Here is an 18,804-nt window from a genome sequence, read left to right as displayed (position 1 = left end):
TGTAGCCTTTGCATTTGCACAGTGCTTGACACATAGAAAGCACTTACTGAACACTTTATCAGTCTATCTGCTCTGTGCTCCCCTGTATATAAAAACGGAGATTATCAGAGCTGCGAGGGACCTTTCAGTGCTCCCCCTGGTTTCTGGACTCTGGATCTTTCTTTAAGCTTTAGCTTACTTCCAGCAATGATTTTAATTGTGAAAAGAAGGGGAAGAGTCAGAAAATTACACAAAATTAACATATTTTATTTTTTCCTTTAATATTACAATTCCAAAAATTCACTTGAAGATTGTGCACCTGGGTTCGAGTAACACACGAGCCAGCTGACAGCTTAAAAACAAGGCCTTCCTTTGGAGGCAGGTCACTACTACAGACATCTTTAGCCAGCGCTGGGGCTGGAAGAGGGCGGGTGTGAATGCTTACATCACAGATTCCAGCAGCACAGGAACATCAGATGCCCATGTCAAAACGGCCACCCTTGAGGGTTTCTCACCATTGCCCTGCTCTCCAACGGCCAGGTCTAGCTCTATTGGGCAAACCCTCCCTCAGTACACAGAAAGGAAATGCTCAGTCCCTCCACCTCCCACCCACAAAGGAAGATGGGGGCCAGCTTACACAATATTATAAGCATTAGTCATAGAGAACAAAGCAGTAATACTTGTCTATAATACTTGATATTCCAGTACACAGTATAGTTGGAAGCAGAATGACTGCCATCCCACCTGGGGGGGATGGTGCTGGCTTTTCTTCCCTCTGCTATTACTCTAATATTCCAGCAGGAGTAACAAAGAGGGACACCTGGTGCCGTAAGTTCATGCATAAAGTGAATGCTGACCGAGGACAGACAAGAACAGCCGAGACCAGCCACTCAGTGGTTTGTGCTTACATAAATACCCACGAGGGGAATCATGCATTTGCCATATAAAATAAAATGTACATAACCTAGAAAAACCTTGATAAAATTGCCTATAAAAATATAAACTGTAGTGAAAATATACAAAAAGTATTTATGAACAGATAGCCATTTCATTGAAACAGGGGGGTTATCATTCTCATCCTGAACATTGGCATTTCCAAGGCACTGGCTTAGACCTGACCAGGATGCTTGGGGTCCTTCACTAATGATCAGTCTTGGGCGCCAGAGATTCATCATCTGCCCACCCTTTCCCCCTATTGGTCCTCACTACAAGGAGATAACAGTGGATCCCACTTACATTGAGGGTGAACAGCATGAACCGCTACACTACTCTAAGATGAAGTTTGAGGAAGTCCAGCTCCATCCTGCTAGATCTTTGGTAGACAGTGGATGCTGGGGTAAGGGATAAGCTGGCCCCTTTCTCCCCCCTGACCCCATCCCCTATTCCCTATGAGGGTGTTGGTGAAATTGTTCCTCCACGATCTCCTCTGATGTGGGTCCAGAGCAGTGGGGAATAGGAGGAGGTCATGGGGATGGGGACACAGACCCCAGAACTGCCAGGTTTCTAAGAGGAATTCCATATGGACAGCCCTGCAGACATATACTGGTGCTGTGAATTCCTTCCAAAGAATGTCCCTCTGCTTTGAAAGCATAGCAGTATCTACTAGGAAATCAACTGATCAAATATCATCCCACTAAGAAAGGGCTCATGTTTTTACAAGCAATTAGGGAAAAAATAAAATATTACCCCCCTCCAATAACAAGGGCTAGGCTTTCACATTCAGCCCACACGTTACTGTCTTCCTTTCTAGAAATGTTCTTGAACTACTTTCAAAGAACAATCACAAGATCCATTTCTAAAAAGAGAAGTTGTGAGATGTTTGACTCCAGTGGATCTGCCAAAGAGGAGGAAATTCCCACACCAGAGCTTCCAAAGTGAACAAGTGTCACTTGCGAGGGCAGCGGTCAGTGACTGCCCCTGTGACTGCCCCTGTGCCTTCATGTGCTAAAGTCCCAGAATGACTCAGTGAAAGGAGTTATGAAGAAGTGGGTACTTCAATAACTCCAGCTACACCCTAGACAGGGATGAATTCTGAAACTTACTATCTGAATAGAAAATGAGACTGTTATACTAGAGGTATAACTAATTATAGATACTGGTTTCCTTCAAAGAATAATACTCTAGATTCTAAAGTCAGAAAGGTTAAACTGAGACTCACTTTAGAATACAATGAAAAAATGGGTGACGATATAAATGGGAAAAAATGATGGAAAAAGAATTTCTAGGAATCACTGAACAAATTTGAAAGTTAGTGTCTGTAGCATACAGATCACTTTTTCTAGAAGAGTTCAGTTAAGGGACTTTGAAAAAGTTGTAATTTTTATATCTCAATTTGTAAAAAATGTTTCTTACAATGTCTATGAATCAGAGTGGAAGCAAGAGTATTAAACACAAGATGATTTCCTCCTACCAGGGTCTGTCCAACCCCAAACTGGATGAACAGTTCCTACTATAAACTAAAGGAATTCCCCAGAACAAAGTTCCTCTTATATTTTGATTAGACTTAGAACAGATGGCTGCCACTTTATGATCAAGTGGCCATCCCAGGGTATATTGTCTAACAGCTGAGAGGAAGCCCCTCTAAAAAGCTGGCCACAGGCTGACAAGGGACCAAAGTCAGTCACTAAAGTTAAAGAAATTTTGCTCTCTGAGAGATCCAGGAAGAGATTTGACCTTGATTTCTTTCTCTACTTTCTCACCAAGGAATTGTTAAAAATAAGACTAACCAGGGACCAGTGAGAGCCATTCACCCTACAATGTTGAGAACCAAGCAGTGCTGGAAAACTTGGATGGGAAAACCCCCCTGAAGTGGTACTTGAATTAGGGAATGTGAGAAATGGCTCGCTTGGAGCCAAATCAGTTTGCTCTCTTTGGACAGATACGTCTGAGAAAATAGGAGGTGGGGGGAAGTCAGCCTTCCCAGCCACTGAGGAAACATAACTAAGCTTGACCCATCGAGCATTTCTGGTCAACATCCAAAGCTGATATGATTTTGGGGAAGTGAAATTCTACAATTGTCCAAGAGTTTTGCCAAGGGATCTCCCATAAAGGCCTTCTCCCCCCAAACACTCCCAGACTGCCAAGGATGTTGGCCGCATAGCATAGCTTCATCTAAACAAGCTCAGACATTTAAGATGAAACCCCTATTGTTCTGCACCTAATATAATTATGGTTGGCAAATATTATGGACAAGAATTGAGATGGGACTCTCTATGTGGAGAGCTGCGTTAGAATGTGTTTGTGAAGATGCCCATGAAAGAACAAGGAAAAAGACAAACACGACTGACTTCCCAGGGCATATCGGGGGCTTCAACAACAGCATTTCAGTGACGGCACTTTAGAAAAGGGAAGGACGCCATCTTTCAAGAGCATCTTCCACATGGCCAGTGCAGCAGATATCATGAACAGAGGGCGCCCATCCCTAGAAATGCTCCGAGTGGAGACTGTTCCAGCAGACAGAATTATCCATAATCTGAGGCATTGCAAAGGACTGAGAATCAAGCAAGATCAGGTTTGAGGTGAGAACAGTGGTTCTGGGCCTCTGACTTCACACACAATTGACACATGACTGGGAAAACAGCTGTAAACAAGTAAATGGAATCCTAACTTGGGCATGACAAAAGGCTGCCGTGCTTGGGAAACGTGTCCAGCAGATTTCCAAACACTGACATTTTACATTCTCTGCCTAAAGGGAACAGACCGGCCTGAAGTCCATCTGCTCCATTCGCTTTGGTCATGGCAGCCCGAGGGGGCAGTCGGCCGGACCTCAGTTGTCCTCGTCGTCGTCACTGATGAGGTCTCGCTTGTCCGTGTTGGTGTCTCGTTCCCTCACAAAGTCCTCCCGGATGGCTTCGAGCTCCGTCAGCTCGAGCCGCACCTTCTCCAGGTGGTAGCTCCTCCGATTCCGAATGGGCCGGAGAGGGAATGGGTTCAGGTCCCCAAAGGCAATACTGATCAGCTTCCTACGGGGAGAAGAAGGCGGCATCATTCGCTTGTCTTCCCTTTCAGTGCCATTGTCAGTCTATTGATATTTCTCTCACCTAGCTCAGGGGACGTGAAGGAAGGCCAAGGGCAGGTCCTGGCCTCGAGGCTCCCAGCCCGTGAGTGACACAACAGGCAAACGTCTATGGACAAACGAGCTACAGAGCGGACAGATGGGGCGAGAGGGAGGACATTAACAACAAGGGAGCAGGAGAGGGTGCAGGGAGGAGGAGGATGTGTCTGGACCCAGAGAGTCTGGAGGGGAGCAAGTGTAAGAAGCCTGGAAATGAGGATGGGCCAGGCTCTGAAGGGCCTTTAAGGCCATCCCCGAAAGTAATAGGAATTGGCTGAATCCAGGAGATGACTCAGTCAGACCTGTTCTTTAGGAAAGTCACTCTGGCAGCTGACCAGAGACAGGAGGGGAGAACCCCAGCAGCTGCCGCAGTAGTCCAGAGGATGAGGGGCTGTGCCAGGGGAGGGCAGTGCCAGGGGAGGGAAAGGGGCATGTGAACAGGAGATGTGACAACTGGTTGGACAGGAGCAGTACCTGGGGGAGGGTGCAAGGCAGAGCCAAGACTGAGGGTCTGGAACAGTCGAGGGGAACTGGGAGAAAGGACAGAAGCTCCTTGAAGGTCAGGATTAAACCTCCTGTTCCTTCTAGGTGGCTGTACTCCATGCAGAAGCAGGGGCTTCATTCATGCCCAATGGGGACCTGCTGGTCATGCTGCAGAGGGGATTCTGGCTCAGGGAGAGGTAGAACAAAGGACCTCTGGGGTCTCTCTCATCTCAGATTTGTTAAACGAATCAGGTACTAGACACATTTATCTCACACCTAGGAAAGTCTGACTAGATCTGTTCGGAAATGCTCCTAGTGCATGGTGAGGCAGAGAGTACAATGGACTGGGGGAGGAAGGTCTGGGTTTGAATTCTAGATCTGTGGGACCTTGGGCAAGTCATTTCTCTCTGGGCTTCCATTTCCTTATGGGTTCCCTAGATGATACTGAAGGTCTCTTTCTAGATCTAAATTCTTTAAGACCAAGGAAGAGAAAGAGAATACTGCAAAATATAAAATGAATGACTTTGATTATATCAAATTAAAAAGGTTTTGTACAAACAAAACCAATACAACCAAAATTAGAAGGAAAGCAACAAATTGGGAGAACATTTTTATAACAAAACTCTCAGACAAAAGTTTAATTTCCCAAATATATAAGGAACTAAGTCAAATTTGCAAAAAAATCAAGCCATTTCCCAATTGACAAAATGATTAACAAATGTTCCTGGAGGATGAAGGTTGTTGTTGTCTCTGTATTTCGAGCACCCAGTATTAGGTGATTAATAAATGCTTGCCGGATGATTGAAGCATTAGATTTCAACAAATTATGAAATCAAAGGAAGTCAGAGCTATAAAAATCATGGCATCTTGAGCTAGAAGGGACCTTAGCATCAAGTCCACCTGTACTTCTCTTTAAAGCTAAGGAAACAGAAGCCCAAAGGGAAGAAGTAATTTATCCATGGTCACACAGCTGGTTGATAACAGAAATTGAACTAGAACTCACATCTCTCAAACCCTGGTTCACCCTGATATGTTTTCCACTCATTATTTCTCTTTATTGTCATTCTCGGACACCAAGAGACTACTACCATTTCTCTAATGAGCTAAGAAAGTGAAGAAGCAAAGTCACCATGTTACCATGGGCAAGTCACGACCTGTTCTGGGTCTCTGTTACCTCATCCATAAGCTCAATGGTCTTCAGAATCCCTTTGAGCTCCAACAATACTCAAATTCCATGTTAAATTACTGCAGTATTTTTATTTAAAAAATATTGAAGTATCAACTCCATAAGAATTCACAAGATGGCGCTCTGCTGCTATGTGTAACAATTGAGGAAGAAGCAAATAAATTCTGTTTGGCAGACACTGGGTTGAATGCCACTTTTATTAATGTTCCCCATCAGAAATGACAGGCATTTGGCACTAATACCAGCATATGTAGAGACACTGGCAATACTGGAGTCCGCCCAGCTATGAACTTTGTCCTATGAGCCAAAAATAGCCTGAAAACAACTCATGTCATAAAGAATTAGCTGCTTTGGTATCCAAACTTTGTCAAATCTTCCTAGAAACAGAGAAATGACTATAAACAATTTGGGTTTCTCTCAGTCCTGGGATTCCAAATTTCAGAGATTATTTCTCTAAGATCCAGAATAACCACATTATGTAGGGATAAGCTAAATAAATAAAGGCTCCATCTTTGCTTTTGAAGAATTATATCCTCCACTGGAGCCCCCACCTCTGCATCATCATTGGATAGAGATAACTCAAGACTCCCAAATGCTATGCCAGGAGCACATAAATTCAGCCAAATCCTGCTGAATTCAAAGGGTTCCAAATCCTGGTCCCATAAAGAAGTGTGTTTCCATCCACTCTCACTAAGCACAGGGAAAGAATTGTCATTACAAGGTTAGACACTGACTAATTAATATTTTTAGCTATATCAATGCTGATGGAAACCTGTATTGGTGGAAGGTATGCCCATACCATGGAAGTCATGGATTTTTTTAGTACTAAAATATAAGAAATGAATCATCAGCACTAATGAGAGGCCGAGACACATATTTAAAAGCCATTCCATATTTTATGTACGGCATCACCATATAATCTGGACATTAACTTGCCAAAAAACAATTGGTGCTTTCTCCAATTGAGCCAGACTCTCAAACCCTCCAGCCCCCAACACTCCACTTAGTGATCTTTTGGAGGCCATGCAACCTCTACTGTCATCCAGTTCAGTGATCCAGTTCTCTTACCCCCAAACTCCTATGGCCTATATATAGTCTCTGTCCCATGCATTGGGGCCCTTGATGATGTGATATTGAATTGCAGGAGTAACTTAATATGCATGGGTAAGTCTTGTTTCCCTAATAAAACAGTAAGGTCACAGAAGGTAAGAATCATTAGAGAAATCCTTTCCCTTCTTGAGACCTCTTAAAAGAGAGGGTGGCCAAGACAGAAAATGTCCAGGATCCTCTGATGTTCAAACAATCTGTAAGTTCTTCCCAAAGTATTTAGCAAAGCATTTCTAAACAATATCATGTAAACCTCAAAATTTCTTAGACTTATAAATGTTGGAAATTTCACCATTGGGAAATTTCATACTTGAAAAATTTCCTGTTGATAGTGGGTCTTGGCTATTGGAATGTGAACCCCATTGGCATGGGAGTTTCCCCCTCCTCCCTTCTTAAGATTACTTTAGGACAGAAACCTTTTGCTGAACAATGGAAAGGACTTTGACCTATGCTTAAGCATAGAACAGGAATTTCTTTGAGTCATGATTGATTTTGGAATTGATACAATGGAGATACTTGGAATCAATCTCCACCCTACTCAGTCCTAACAGGATTGAGGAAGGGCTGCAGCATAGATCAAAATTTAATTATTCCAATCTCTACCCTACTCAGGTTAACAGGATTTAGGAAGGGCTGTAGCAAAGGATCAAAGATTTAATTATTTGAAAATATGACCTTCAACAGACATGTGCAAAGCCAGAGACCTCTGGGCGGTCCTGGGTTAAGCTAGAGCCTCCATTGGCACAGGGAAATTGATGGACAGGTGATTGGGAGATGTGAGAACTGAGGGGAGGGAACTCGGATGGTTTCCTTAAGGATAAGGGGTTTTTAGGTTTTTGTTGGAGGGGTTGCAGTGTGCTCTGAGAAGCTTGCTCTGAAGGAAGCAGAAGGTGGGGGCTCTGAGACTGTTTCTCCATTTTGGTCACGTGAGTAATAGGGACTAATCTCCTTTCTTTGCCCCAGCTATCTAAGGGCTTGGGCCTTTTGGCCCAGCCTAAACAGAAGGGGTATTTAAGCCCTATTCCCTTCTCTCCCCTTTCTCTCTACCTCTATCTCTCTATCTCTAATTCCTTTCTTCCTCCTGTTTGTAATTAAAACTCCATAAAAGGTTGACGGCTGACCTGAGTTTTCATTTAGGAATTACATAGCTGAATTCCTTGGCGACCTTAAATTAATATATATCAGTCTTTTAAAAATGATTTCCTTGTCACAATCAACAAATTGGACAAGTATTTGTTAGAAGGCTGCTTATGACATCTCATTTCGGTCTGAGAACTAGAGCTCAGTAAACCACTCAATTAGAGGAAGAGGTTGTTACCATTTGCCACACTGAGAAGCTGCTCACTATCTAACTATTGGCACTTTGGGGCTAATGTGATTCAGAAGACCAGCAGTGGACTGTTTATCTTCCCAGGGCCATTCCGCAGGTAGTCTGGGGCCACCTATGATACCCTCACTGCCTCCCCAGGTAAAATCTGATTCAAATGAGGATTGCCACTAAGGAATGAAACTGAGCTCCTGAGGGAGGGAGCTGGTTCGGGTCTGAGCTAGGAGATGAGGTTCCAGTCTTTTTTAGCACCAATGACTGGTCCCATCGCTCCATTCTCTGTCATGGACCAGAAGGTCAGGTGTCTGCAGACTCCAGAGGCAGCCTTGAGCTTGGCCCCCACCACTGCAAAGGGTGATTTCTTCAGGAGAGAACTATTAGCCAATATTCCTAGTCCATACCTAGCATCGAGGACAGTGCGGGTGAAGTATCGCAGACACTTGAATATGGCCATTGGATCATGCAGCTTCAGGATTTCTTCTTCTTTGTACTTAAAAAGTGCCAGAGCAAAGCGGAAAATGACCTGTGGATGCAAACACAAGAATCAGAGGATTCTGGGAGAATCCCCATTGCCACACCTGCTCTGAACCCTGCCACCTCCTCCTATCCCAACCTCAGGTACATCTCATTTTTCCGGAGGCCGACTCTGCCAAGGAAGCTTTTATGAGCTATGATCCTATTTGCACCCTCAGTGGAGGGAACGTTTGGCTGCTGGAAGGAGAGGGAGAGCAGCTGACATCACAGCCCCTCTCTGAGGGCACGAGAATGCTGAGCTCACTGGTTTCCACTCAACTGGTCAGAGGCTTTTCTGGGTCTCTCCTTAAACCCCAGCATCATCGGCTTCACTTTGGCCAAGACCAAGCTTTGTGACTGAACCCGTTTCTAAACTTTTCTTTTATAAGCTAATACTTCTCCTATTCCTAATACTACAGGAAATCAGAAACTACTTTTCTTATCTAAATTAATGGATTGCTGATTATGGGGAAGGCACTTTCGATGTTGATTGGATAAGGTAACTTTGCCAAGCCTCACTAAGCCTCAGATTTCTCATCTATAAAAAGGAGAAAACAACCCTTGTACCCTTTGGGGCTTAAGTAGACATTCGGAACCCAGCCTCAAGGGCAAAACCGCCATGACACAGCCTCTGCATTGGGCTCAAATCAGAGCAGGCTCCAACTGACTGAAGGCCTCTCGGCTTCATTTCACCTCTTACACTTTTTTCTGCTTGACTTAAAGACTTCCAGGGTACAGGGTGGTCCTGCAGTACCCTCAGACGCATAGGCTGGGTCCATACCTTTGGTCCTTCATACAGGAAAGAGTCCCAGATTTTAAAGAGGATGTCACTGACAACACTGTCCACAAATATCACCAGGAACCAGTTGAAGGTGATGAGTGTATAGTCAACTTTGTACTGCTCGAAGTGGGCATGTAACCGAGGCAGCTTCTCACTCATGAGATCCTTGAATACTCGCTGGTCAACCTCAAGAGAGACAGAAGAGAGTGGTAAGCAGTCATCTAAACCACCACTGAGAGCTGCAGTGTGCCTGGCACCATCTGAAACACAGAGTCAAAACTGACAGAAGTTTCCTCTATGCACGACGCCAGGATGGACACATGCTACCCCTCATGTAGCCCACATTGCACAGAGAAGACCATTGCAGAGATTGACCCTGTGCCTATCCTACACTCAAAATGAGCCTGTCAGAGACAGAGGCAGTCCCAGAGGAGATTCATCTACAAACCATCGTGGGAAAGACTAGACCCAATATGTGTCAGAACTGAAATAATCAAGTACAACTCTAGAGAGGGGAAAAAAGGATGCTAGGCAGGGAGCCTTCTGCCCAAGGTCACAAAGTAGGAAGAGGCAAAGTCAACACTAGAACCTAAGGCTCCTAGGTCCCCATCCAGTTCTGGCATTTACTATTAAACTGTAGCTCCTGGATAATGCCAACAAAAATATTTAAGGAGTCAAATAAATATGAGTTGACTTGTAAAACCAAACAAAAGCTACTTGCCAACCTGTGGTTCTTATAGTGCTCAGAACCATCCAGAAAATGACATTACAGTTCTATTTTGTTGTTGTTGCTCAGTCATTCCAGTTGTGTTTGACTCTTTCTGACTCCATTGGGGTTTATTTGGCAGAGACTGGAGTGGCTTTCCATTTCCTTCTCCAGCTCATTTTACAGATGAGGAAACTGAGGCACACAGGGGTGACTTGCCCAGGGTTACATGACTAATAAGTATCTGAGACTGGATTTAAACTTAGAAGAGGAGTCTTCCTATTTCAGACCTGGCACTCTAATCACTATGCCACCTAGCTTTCCCTTTCTACTCTACAGGTGTGGGGCTAGTAACCTTTTGAGCACCACATACTAGTGCTAGGGCTTGGCTAAACCCAAGGCAGTCCACTGGTTTAAGCAAGGAAGAAGAAAGAAAAGGGCAGGGGATGGGGGTTAGATTATGAGATGAGGCACAGAGGAAATAGAAAATAAATAATAAATGATCTCTTGTCATTCCAAGTAGAGTGTCAGCACCCAGGGGCAAAACCTGAGTTTTTCCTGAACCCTCATGGCATCTAACCCAATGCTGAGCACAGAACAAGAATTACCCCCAAAGCAGGCTAACTGAAGAACCTCAGAAATGCTGTGAGCAGTAGGAAAGGCAAGGAATAGTACTTCAGTACTCTTCAGAATGTCAGTTTGGGGTCTCTTTGAGCCCAGGAGGAATGAAATTTGTAGCTCAGGTCTTGATCTGACTTTCTTTCCCTTCAGGATTCTCACAAAATTTTGCATCTGCCTGTCCTATTCAATTAGATAAATATTTCTTCATCTATTTGGATTATGGCAATTTGTCTTGTTTCCTTATTAGTTTATAAATTCTTTCAGGACAAGGTCCACCTATTACTCACAGTCCTCCTTATAAGACTTTCCTTCCTGATTTTAATCCCATTTTTTTTTCCCTTTTCTTTTGGATGGTGTAAAAACTGGGAACTGACACCAAAATGGATTTGTAGATCTATGAGGGTGTCTATGACCAAAGGCTCTTTCTGAAAACTAAGCAAAAACATACATAACATCACAGAATACAGAGACAGGAGGGAAGGCTCTTGGATGTCATTAATCCTTCATTTGCAGGAGGAGGAAACTGAAGCCCACAGAGATTAACTGACTTGCTCAAAGAAAACTAGGTAAGAAATCGCTGAGGTGGAATGCCTTTTATAAGATGAATTTTACATCATTTGAAATTTCTCCAGTTTTCCTCCTCTTAGTCTCCTTCCATAGAGCAGTCTCATATAATAAAGAAGAAAAAAAGAGGGAGAAAAAAGTTCAGCAAAGTCAATCACACACTGAAAATGTCTGATGTTATATGCGATATTCCACATCCTCTGTAAAGAGGCTGGGAGGAGGAAATGTCTTTTCACTTTCTTTTTTGGGGCCAAGCTTGGCTACTCTAACTTTATGACATTCTGCTGTGATTGTTTAGTAGTTCTTTCTATTTCCATGGTTGTTGTCATTGCATTGGCTGTTTTCCTGGCTCTGCTGGCTTCACTTTGCATCAGTTCACAGAAGTCCTTCCAGGCATCTCTGTACTCATCATGTCTGTCACTTCCTACAAAATCTTAATGGTCTGTTATAACTGTAGAATATAATTTGTTTAGCTATTTCTACTTCAATGGAGATTTTCCTTGTTCACAATTCTTGGCTACCCCAAAAAGAGCTACTATAAATACTGGGGTGCATATGGAGCCTGCCTTTGGTCATTGATCTCTTTGAGGACCAAGGGAGTCTCTCAATCTAATGGCAGAGATACATTGGTAACTGTATTCACATGATGCCATATTGCTTTTTCCAGAGGGGTCACAGAACAGGTGAGCCTCTGCCCTCACACTTTGGACTTCGGATCTAATGTTCTTTCAATACTAAGTGGTTTCTCTCTCTCTCCACATAATCTACTATAACCACAGGCCTACAGAATGTGAAAAATCTTTCTATTATCCTCAATAAATTATCCCTTGTTTAATTTTTCAAGCAGACAGTTTCTTTCATGTTCTTCCCTTAAGTTAAAAAACTAAAACTTTAAAAAGAAATAAATTTAAATTTAATTTCAGATTTAAGTCTAAAAACAAATGATGAAAATATAGCATTTACTGAGGTATCACCTCACACTTATCAGATTGGCCTATATGACAGTAAAGAAATGTGATAAATGTTGGAGGGATGTGGCAAAATTAGGACACTAATGCATTGTTGGTGGAGTTGTGAATTGATCCAACCATTCTGGAGGGTAATTTGGAACTATGCCCAAAGGGCTATAGAAGAATGCATATACCCTTTGATCCTGTAATGCTCCGATTGGTTCTATATCCCAAGAAGATCATAAAAAAGGGGAAAGGACCTACTTGTGCAAAAATATTCGTAGTAGTTCTTTTTGTGGTAGTAAAGAATTGGAAACCAAGGGGATGCCCATCAATTGGGAAATGGCTGAATAAATTTGGGTATATGATGGTGATGGAACACTATTGTGCTATAAGGAATGATAAGCATGGTGATTTCAGAAAAAATGGGAAAGATCTGCAGGAACTGAACAGAGCGAAATCAGTAGAACTGAGAGAACACAGTACAGAGAAACAGCAGTACAGTGGAATGATCAACTGTGAAAGACTTGGATACTCTCCACAATACAATGATCTAGGACAATTCCAAACAACTTGTGACATAGAATGCTATTCACCTCCAGAGAAAGAACTGATGAAGTCAGATGCAGATCAAAGCATAATATCTTCCACATTAGTTTACTTACTTTGGGGGTTTTGGTTTTATATACAGATTCTCTTACAACAATGACCAATATGGAAGTATGGTTTTGCATAATAATACATGTATAATCCTGATCAAATTGCTTACCATCTCTGAGAAAGAGGAGGGAAGGGAGTGAGGGAGACAATCTGGAACTTATAATTTTGGAAAATGTATGTTGAAAATTATTACATGTAATTAGGAAAATAAAATATCTTTGAATAATATAAACTCCATCTCCCCTAACCCCCAAAATGTAGCATTTGCTGAATTCTGTAATACCTGTGACCCTAGGAGAGTCTTTGTGTAATAATCTCGAGGCATGAAAACTTCCACGATGGTAACAAGACACCAGAAGGCATCTTCTTGGTCCAAGTAGAGGAGAGCAACTGCAGCCAACCTACAAGTAAACCAAGAAAAGTGAAAAAGCTGATACTTCCAGAAAACATTTGCTTCTATACTATTTACAGGAAACAGATGCATTTCTCTCTAACAGCCAGAATAATTTATAGCTTCCCAATAAAGAAATACTAGAAGTATCCTTTCTCAAATCTAGCATCCCTGAAATTTTGAGAATGGAAAAACCAATATTCTTTTCCTCTTTTGTTTTTACCCTAGTCTTTGTTGCCAATTCTTTCCTTTGAAAGGACTATTTCTCAGGGACATCTTTTTCATTAAAAACAAACAAAACAAGAAACATATTTTTTCATTTCACTAATCAAATTTGTGTCTTGTTCAAAAAGTTCAAGTAAATCCATGGACACTTAACAAGAAATCCAGAAAGCAATGTGGAAAGCAGTGGTAGTTAAAAGCCCAAAGATCTTTCTGACTCTCTGGGTGATTATGGACAACTGAGAGTCTCTCTTTAAGCCTGCTTCCTCATCTGCAAAATGAGGATAATAATGCTTTTACTCAATATGGCACAAGGTTATGAGGAGGGAAGCATTATGGAAGTCACTGAATTTGGGAGAACTGACTTCAAAGGACTCAGAGAAATTCGTATAGGCCTGATCTCCTGACCTAAAATTCTATGAGGTTTTGGAAAAATCAACCCAGGAGGGATAAGAAGGTTTCAAGAATGAAATTCTGAAACTCCAAAGGGGAGCAATTCTGAAGAGAAAAAGAAGAAGGGCATTGTCTCCAGAGGTGGAGAAGCAAGCCCAGAATACTCCTTGCCCAACTTCTATCGTCCAAAGACATGCACAGAGGATGGGAGCAAAGGCCCTAAGGGAGGCCAGACACAAAAGAAGAGAAGCATTCTGAGAGAAGAGTGCCAGAGGAGCTCCACTGGGCAGGAAGAGCTCAGGGCACCAAACAGTACCGGTGGTTTGGTGTGAGGAACCACCCAACAGGGACATGGTGCCTGCTTCTGAGGGGAATACAGTCGTCACTAAGGAGGAGCCTCTATGGAAGATGTCTGAACAGGAAGGCAGCAAGTTCAGATGTGGATATTAGGAAGGTTGCTTTGCCAGCCATGTGGAGAATGCATAGGAGAAGGGCAGAGACTAGTCAGGAAAACCAGTTCAGAAGCTACTACTGCCTTAGGCTAGGGGAGAGCTGTTGAATGCTCAGAGTGGACAGTGGTCAAAACTAAATTGCTCATGGGGGAATTCCATTGTCCAAAAAATTCCCTCACTAGAAATTGCTCATTCCTCAAAAGGCCAGATCAAGGATTTGGATCATACTAGGGAATGTAAAATTCTGATATCAAAGAGAAGCAGGCTGAGCTGGGCATAGTCTGACACCTTCTTTCTCTGAGGGCATTAATCCATCTCTCCCTGTTCATCAAAGGGAGAAGAACCAACTTGCGTCAGACAAAAGTAATGTGGCTTTTCTCCACACTACATGAAGTGGGGTTTTATTATTCTAGATATTCTGTTTCTTCTCTTCCCTTAAAAAGTAAGAAGGCAACACAGTGCAGTTTAAGAGCATGGCCATGGGTCCAAGGACTTGGGTTTTAATCTCAACCTACTCCCACCCCTGACACTGGCCCAGATGGCTGCTGAGGCAGCTCCAGCTTCAGCTCTAAGACCCTCACAGAGCTCTGTCCCTGCTGGATTCAAACCTGTTTAACCCTTGGCAGTATCCTATATCGGGATTTCTCCACGAAAAGGCCAACAGGACATTGCGTAACTTCTGAATGCCTTCTGAAGTGGGGCAGGAGTAATGCTTGTTATTGGGCAGCGTTCTTAGGAGATCCAACTCGATTTGCTTCGAGGCCGGATTCTGCTTCTCTAGGGCGCTCTGGAGCAGGCTCTGGAAATATCCAGGCTCAGCACGGTCCTTGAACTTCTTGGTGCGAAGGTCGATGCACCATTTCCACATTTTGGAACGATGCTCGTGTGGAATCCCCGTGCGGATGAGGTTTTTCAGTTCAGGAGAACAGATCATCTCTCGGTTCATGGTGCTGGCAAAATAATTTTCCCACTTGACCCCAGTGGAAATGTCCTGATTGTCCGTGAGAGCCAGAGTCTTTAGATCCAGTGCTCGTACTTTAGCGACCAGCTTCTCCTCTTCATCATCCTCAGGAACTGTCCGGAACCCATAAATGTCATATTCACTGAGGAGAAAAAATGCAAATCTGCATTAGGTCTTTTAGCTACACCATTAACAGAAACATGTGCATCCTCATGACAGCACTGCTCCTATCTGCTGGCAAGAGCACAGACTGGAACCTAGAACCTGGGTTCAAATTCCTATCTGTGTGACTATAGCCAGGTCCCTTCCCCAACTGGTTCTCAAACAGGGCAAGTGGCCTCCCTGTTACCTAGATCTTGACATTCTATGGTGCCCAGAGCTAGAGTGGTCAAAAGTGGCATAAAACAGTCTTTGCCTTCAAGGAACAGGGAAAGGAGGGAAAAAATAAGCATTTATATAATGCCTACTATGTGCCAGGCACTGTGCTAAGCACTATTATCTCCTTAAATTCTCACAACAACTCTGTCTGGTAGTAGCTGTTATTATCTCCATTTTTATAGATGAAATAGAGGCAAACAGAGGCTAAGTGACTTGCTCAAGTGACTAGGATCTGAGGCCACATTTGAATTTGGTCTGGCCTTTGTGACTCCAGGCCCAGTTCTCTATCCCCTGTGCCAACCAGCCCCTGGTAAGCCCCTTCTAGGCCCCAGGTACAAGGGTGAAGCAGACCCTGTTCCCAAGGACATTCTACTACTGGAGGGGTCTGGGCACAAAGCAAAATAAATCCATAGTAGTTTATTTTTTTATTTTTCATTTTTTTTAAACCCTTACCTTCCGTCTTGGAGTCAATACTGTGTATTGGCTCCAAGGCAGAAGGGTGGTAAGGGCTAGGCAATGGGGGTCAAGTGACTCGCCCAGGACATAGCTAGGAAGAGTCTGAGGCCAGATTTGAACCCAGAACCTCCATCTCTAAGCCTGGCTCTCAATCCACTGAGCCACCCAGCTGCCCCCTCCACAGTAGTTTAGAGAGAAGGCACAAGCTCTTCAAAGCTCAATAAAAATGAAGGAATTGAACAATAATAAACAGAAAGATACAAGCCATAATATGTCGCATGCTGTGATTCTTTCTCTCTTTTTAAGTAGCTCTGGCCATGGGGTAATTTACTCGTAATCACCCAGAATTCCTACCTCCTCACTGACCAAATGAGGGATTTAGATCTCAAAGCACTCTTCTGGGTCTGAAGAGTCTTTGCTTCTGCTCTTTTTTTCTTAATTAGTGAGGCTTAACAAAATGTTTCCAAGAAACAAATGACAATAAACATGTCAGAGCCCAACATCCACATTGGAAGTCACAGGGTGCTGAGAAGCCTGGCTATGGCACAGGGCATGGCAAGGCAGCTGGTGTTACTGTCGCCATTTGTCTCAAGCCTAGAGCTCTGTCTCCATCATGGGGGGTGGGGGGGAAGCGGCCTCCACTTCCTTTCTTCTTCACCTGTAACATGGGGGCAAAGGCAGCCCCAAACTCCAGCCAATCCTGCCCTCCAAAGGGAAAAGTTGGGAAAGCAGGATTCCTGCATGCCCACCCCGGAAATGGTCCAATGGCACATTTACCTGACAAGATGAGGTTTGACAAAAGCTTGTTCAGGCTGTTCTGGGCCATCCACTTGCAAAGCGTCTTCCAGCAGTCGGGCTATGACATCGTGGGCAGGTCCCTGCTCTTCAGAGCACACGGGATTCTTCATTTCTTGAAGCAAAATCAAATACTTGCTTTCTATTTGACAAAGCTTGGCTTCCAGGCTAGAATACTGAAGAAAACGTTCTCATGAGCACTTTGATCCAGACACACAGAGATACATACACATGTCTACGATTAGACGGACAGACTTGCTTTGTCAGGAATCTGTCCCTTAGGTGAGTGCTCCCTCCACTAATGTAGATCACAACCCATCAGCTCTCGGCCAGCTTTCTGCGGACAAGCCTCTGCACTTAATATCCAGGCCCTCAGTGGGTCCATACAATCAAAGCCTTCTCCCTTAGGAGGGCTCCCTCTCCACCAGAACAGCCTTTAAAGGATCAGTCACCTCTAAGTCCCAGAGAAATATCAGCGGGGGACTTGAGTGGAGAAAGATCTGGGGAAATAATGCTCTTCTCTCCCTCCATTTCCTCATCTGAAAAACGAGTCCAAAAGAGCTCACTGCTGTGAGGTTTGTGAAGCCCTTTGCATACATTATATCACTTTAGACTGTCCCAAGAATGTAGCTCTTCTACCACCACCCTTCCAGGGTAAAATGGGGCGTTAATTTTTTAAACCCTAAAATGCTAGGAAAATAAGTAAGATTATTTAGTAGAGTCTATGTTCTTTGGCTCCATTTTATAGATGATGAAATGACTGTAGCCAAGCTGGAAAGGGCAGGACTATCTGATGGGCTTGCCTCCTTTCCATTATCTGATGCCTCTACATTCATACATATGTGCACTTTTTTTTAAACCCTGACCTTCCATCTTAGAATTAATACTGTGCATTAATTCCAAGACAAAAGAGAGGTAGGGGCTAGCCGATGGAGATAAAGTGATCTGCCCAAGGTCACACTGCTAGGAAGTGTCTGAGATCAAATTTGAACCCAGGACCTCCTATTTCTAGGCCTGGCTCTCTGTTCATTGAGCCACCTAGCTGCCCCCTATACATATACTTCTAGTGTCTTAGTCATAAGACTAAGAAAAACAAAACAACTTCTGAATAGCTTAAAGCTCTGGAACTTTTTAATAAAATTCTCTTTTAAAGTAAGATATACCAAAATGATATTTTTAATTATTTGCAACAGAACTACTTAAAAATGTACTGTTTAAATGTCAAAAGAACATACCTCTTCTCAATCAGGCCAATCATAGTAAAAAATGATTAATTGCGTAACTTTTTATAATCTCCCAAATTGGAATATCCTCCACTCATACCTTCCCAGAACAGGGTAAAACTTTTAAGCTGACCTTAACCATTAAATCCTTCTCTCGTCTTTCTGCATTTCTTCGAAGAGCTGAGAGTTCCAAAATTTCTTTATTTAGAAATTTATTCTGAGTTTTATACCCTTGAAGACAGTCCTGCAGAAGGGAGAAAAAAACACTCATGATTATAAACATTCTGGAATTCTGATTATGCCATTAGTATATAAATAACATAGCTGTTATATTAAGCCATGTCTTTTCTTAATAGTGAGCATTTACATATATTCCTTTAGGGTTTATGAAGCACTTTAAAAGTTTTCTCATTTGGTCCTCACAACAACTCGATTTTATATATTTTATATATGGGGAAACTATACTATATTGAGGAAATTATGTTATATAATATGGGGAAAATATACATTTTATATATAGGGAAATTGAGGTGGAGAGGGGCTGACTTACTCATAGTTACTTTTCACATTACAGAACTGACTTGATCTAAGATGAGAGAACT

The 18,804-nt window shown here is 43.0% G+C and overlaps 1 protein-coding gene across 3 annotated transcripts in view; it reads right to left on the bottom strand.

Moving 5' to 3' along the window:
* Nucleotides 1-225: 225 nt before the first annotated feature.
* TBC1D2B (TBC1 domain family member 2B) overlaps nucleotides 226-18,804 on the bottom strand; it is an 84,314-nt gene continuing 65,735 nt past the window's right edge. For all 3 annotated transcript variants that reach the window (XM_007478021.3, XM_007478020.3, XM_056797226.1), the window contains exons 7-13: nucleotides 18,336-18,446; nucleotides 16,962-17,155; nucleotides 14,998-15,492; nucleotides 13,215-13,332; nucleotides 9,431-9,616; nucleotides 8,538-8,659; nucleotides 226-3,941 (exon numbers count right to left, since the gene is read on the bottom strand). In XM_007478021.3, the coding sequence (XP_007478083.2) occupies nucleotides 3,746-3,941; nucleotides 8,538-8,659; nucleotides 9,431-9,616; nucleotides 13,215-13,332; nucleotides 14,998-15,492; nucleotides 16,962-17,155; nucleotides 18,336-18,446 (1,422 nt within the window). In that variant the 3' untranslated portion in view covers nucleotides 226-3,745. The remainder of the gene's footprint in view (nucleotides 3,942-8,537; nucleotides 8,660-9,430; nucleotides 9,617-13,214; nucleotides 13,333-14,997; nucleotides 15,493-16,961; nucleotides 17,156-18,335; nucleotides 18,447-18,804) is intronic.

The sequence above is a fragment of the Monodelphis domestica genome, chromosome 1 (assembly GCF_027887165.1).
Source record: "Monodelphis domestica isolate mMonDom1 chromosome 1, mMonDom1.pri, whole genome shotgun sequence".
NCBI classification, from domain to species: domain Eukaryota; kingdom Metazoa; phylum Chordata; class Mammalia; order Didelphimorphia; family Didelphidae; genus Monodelphis; species Monodelphis domestica.
This window is presented reverse-complemented; position numbering and strand designations above follow the sequence as displayed.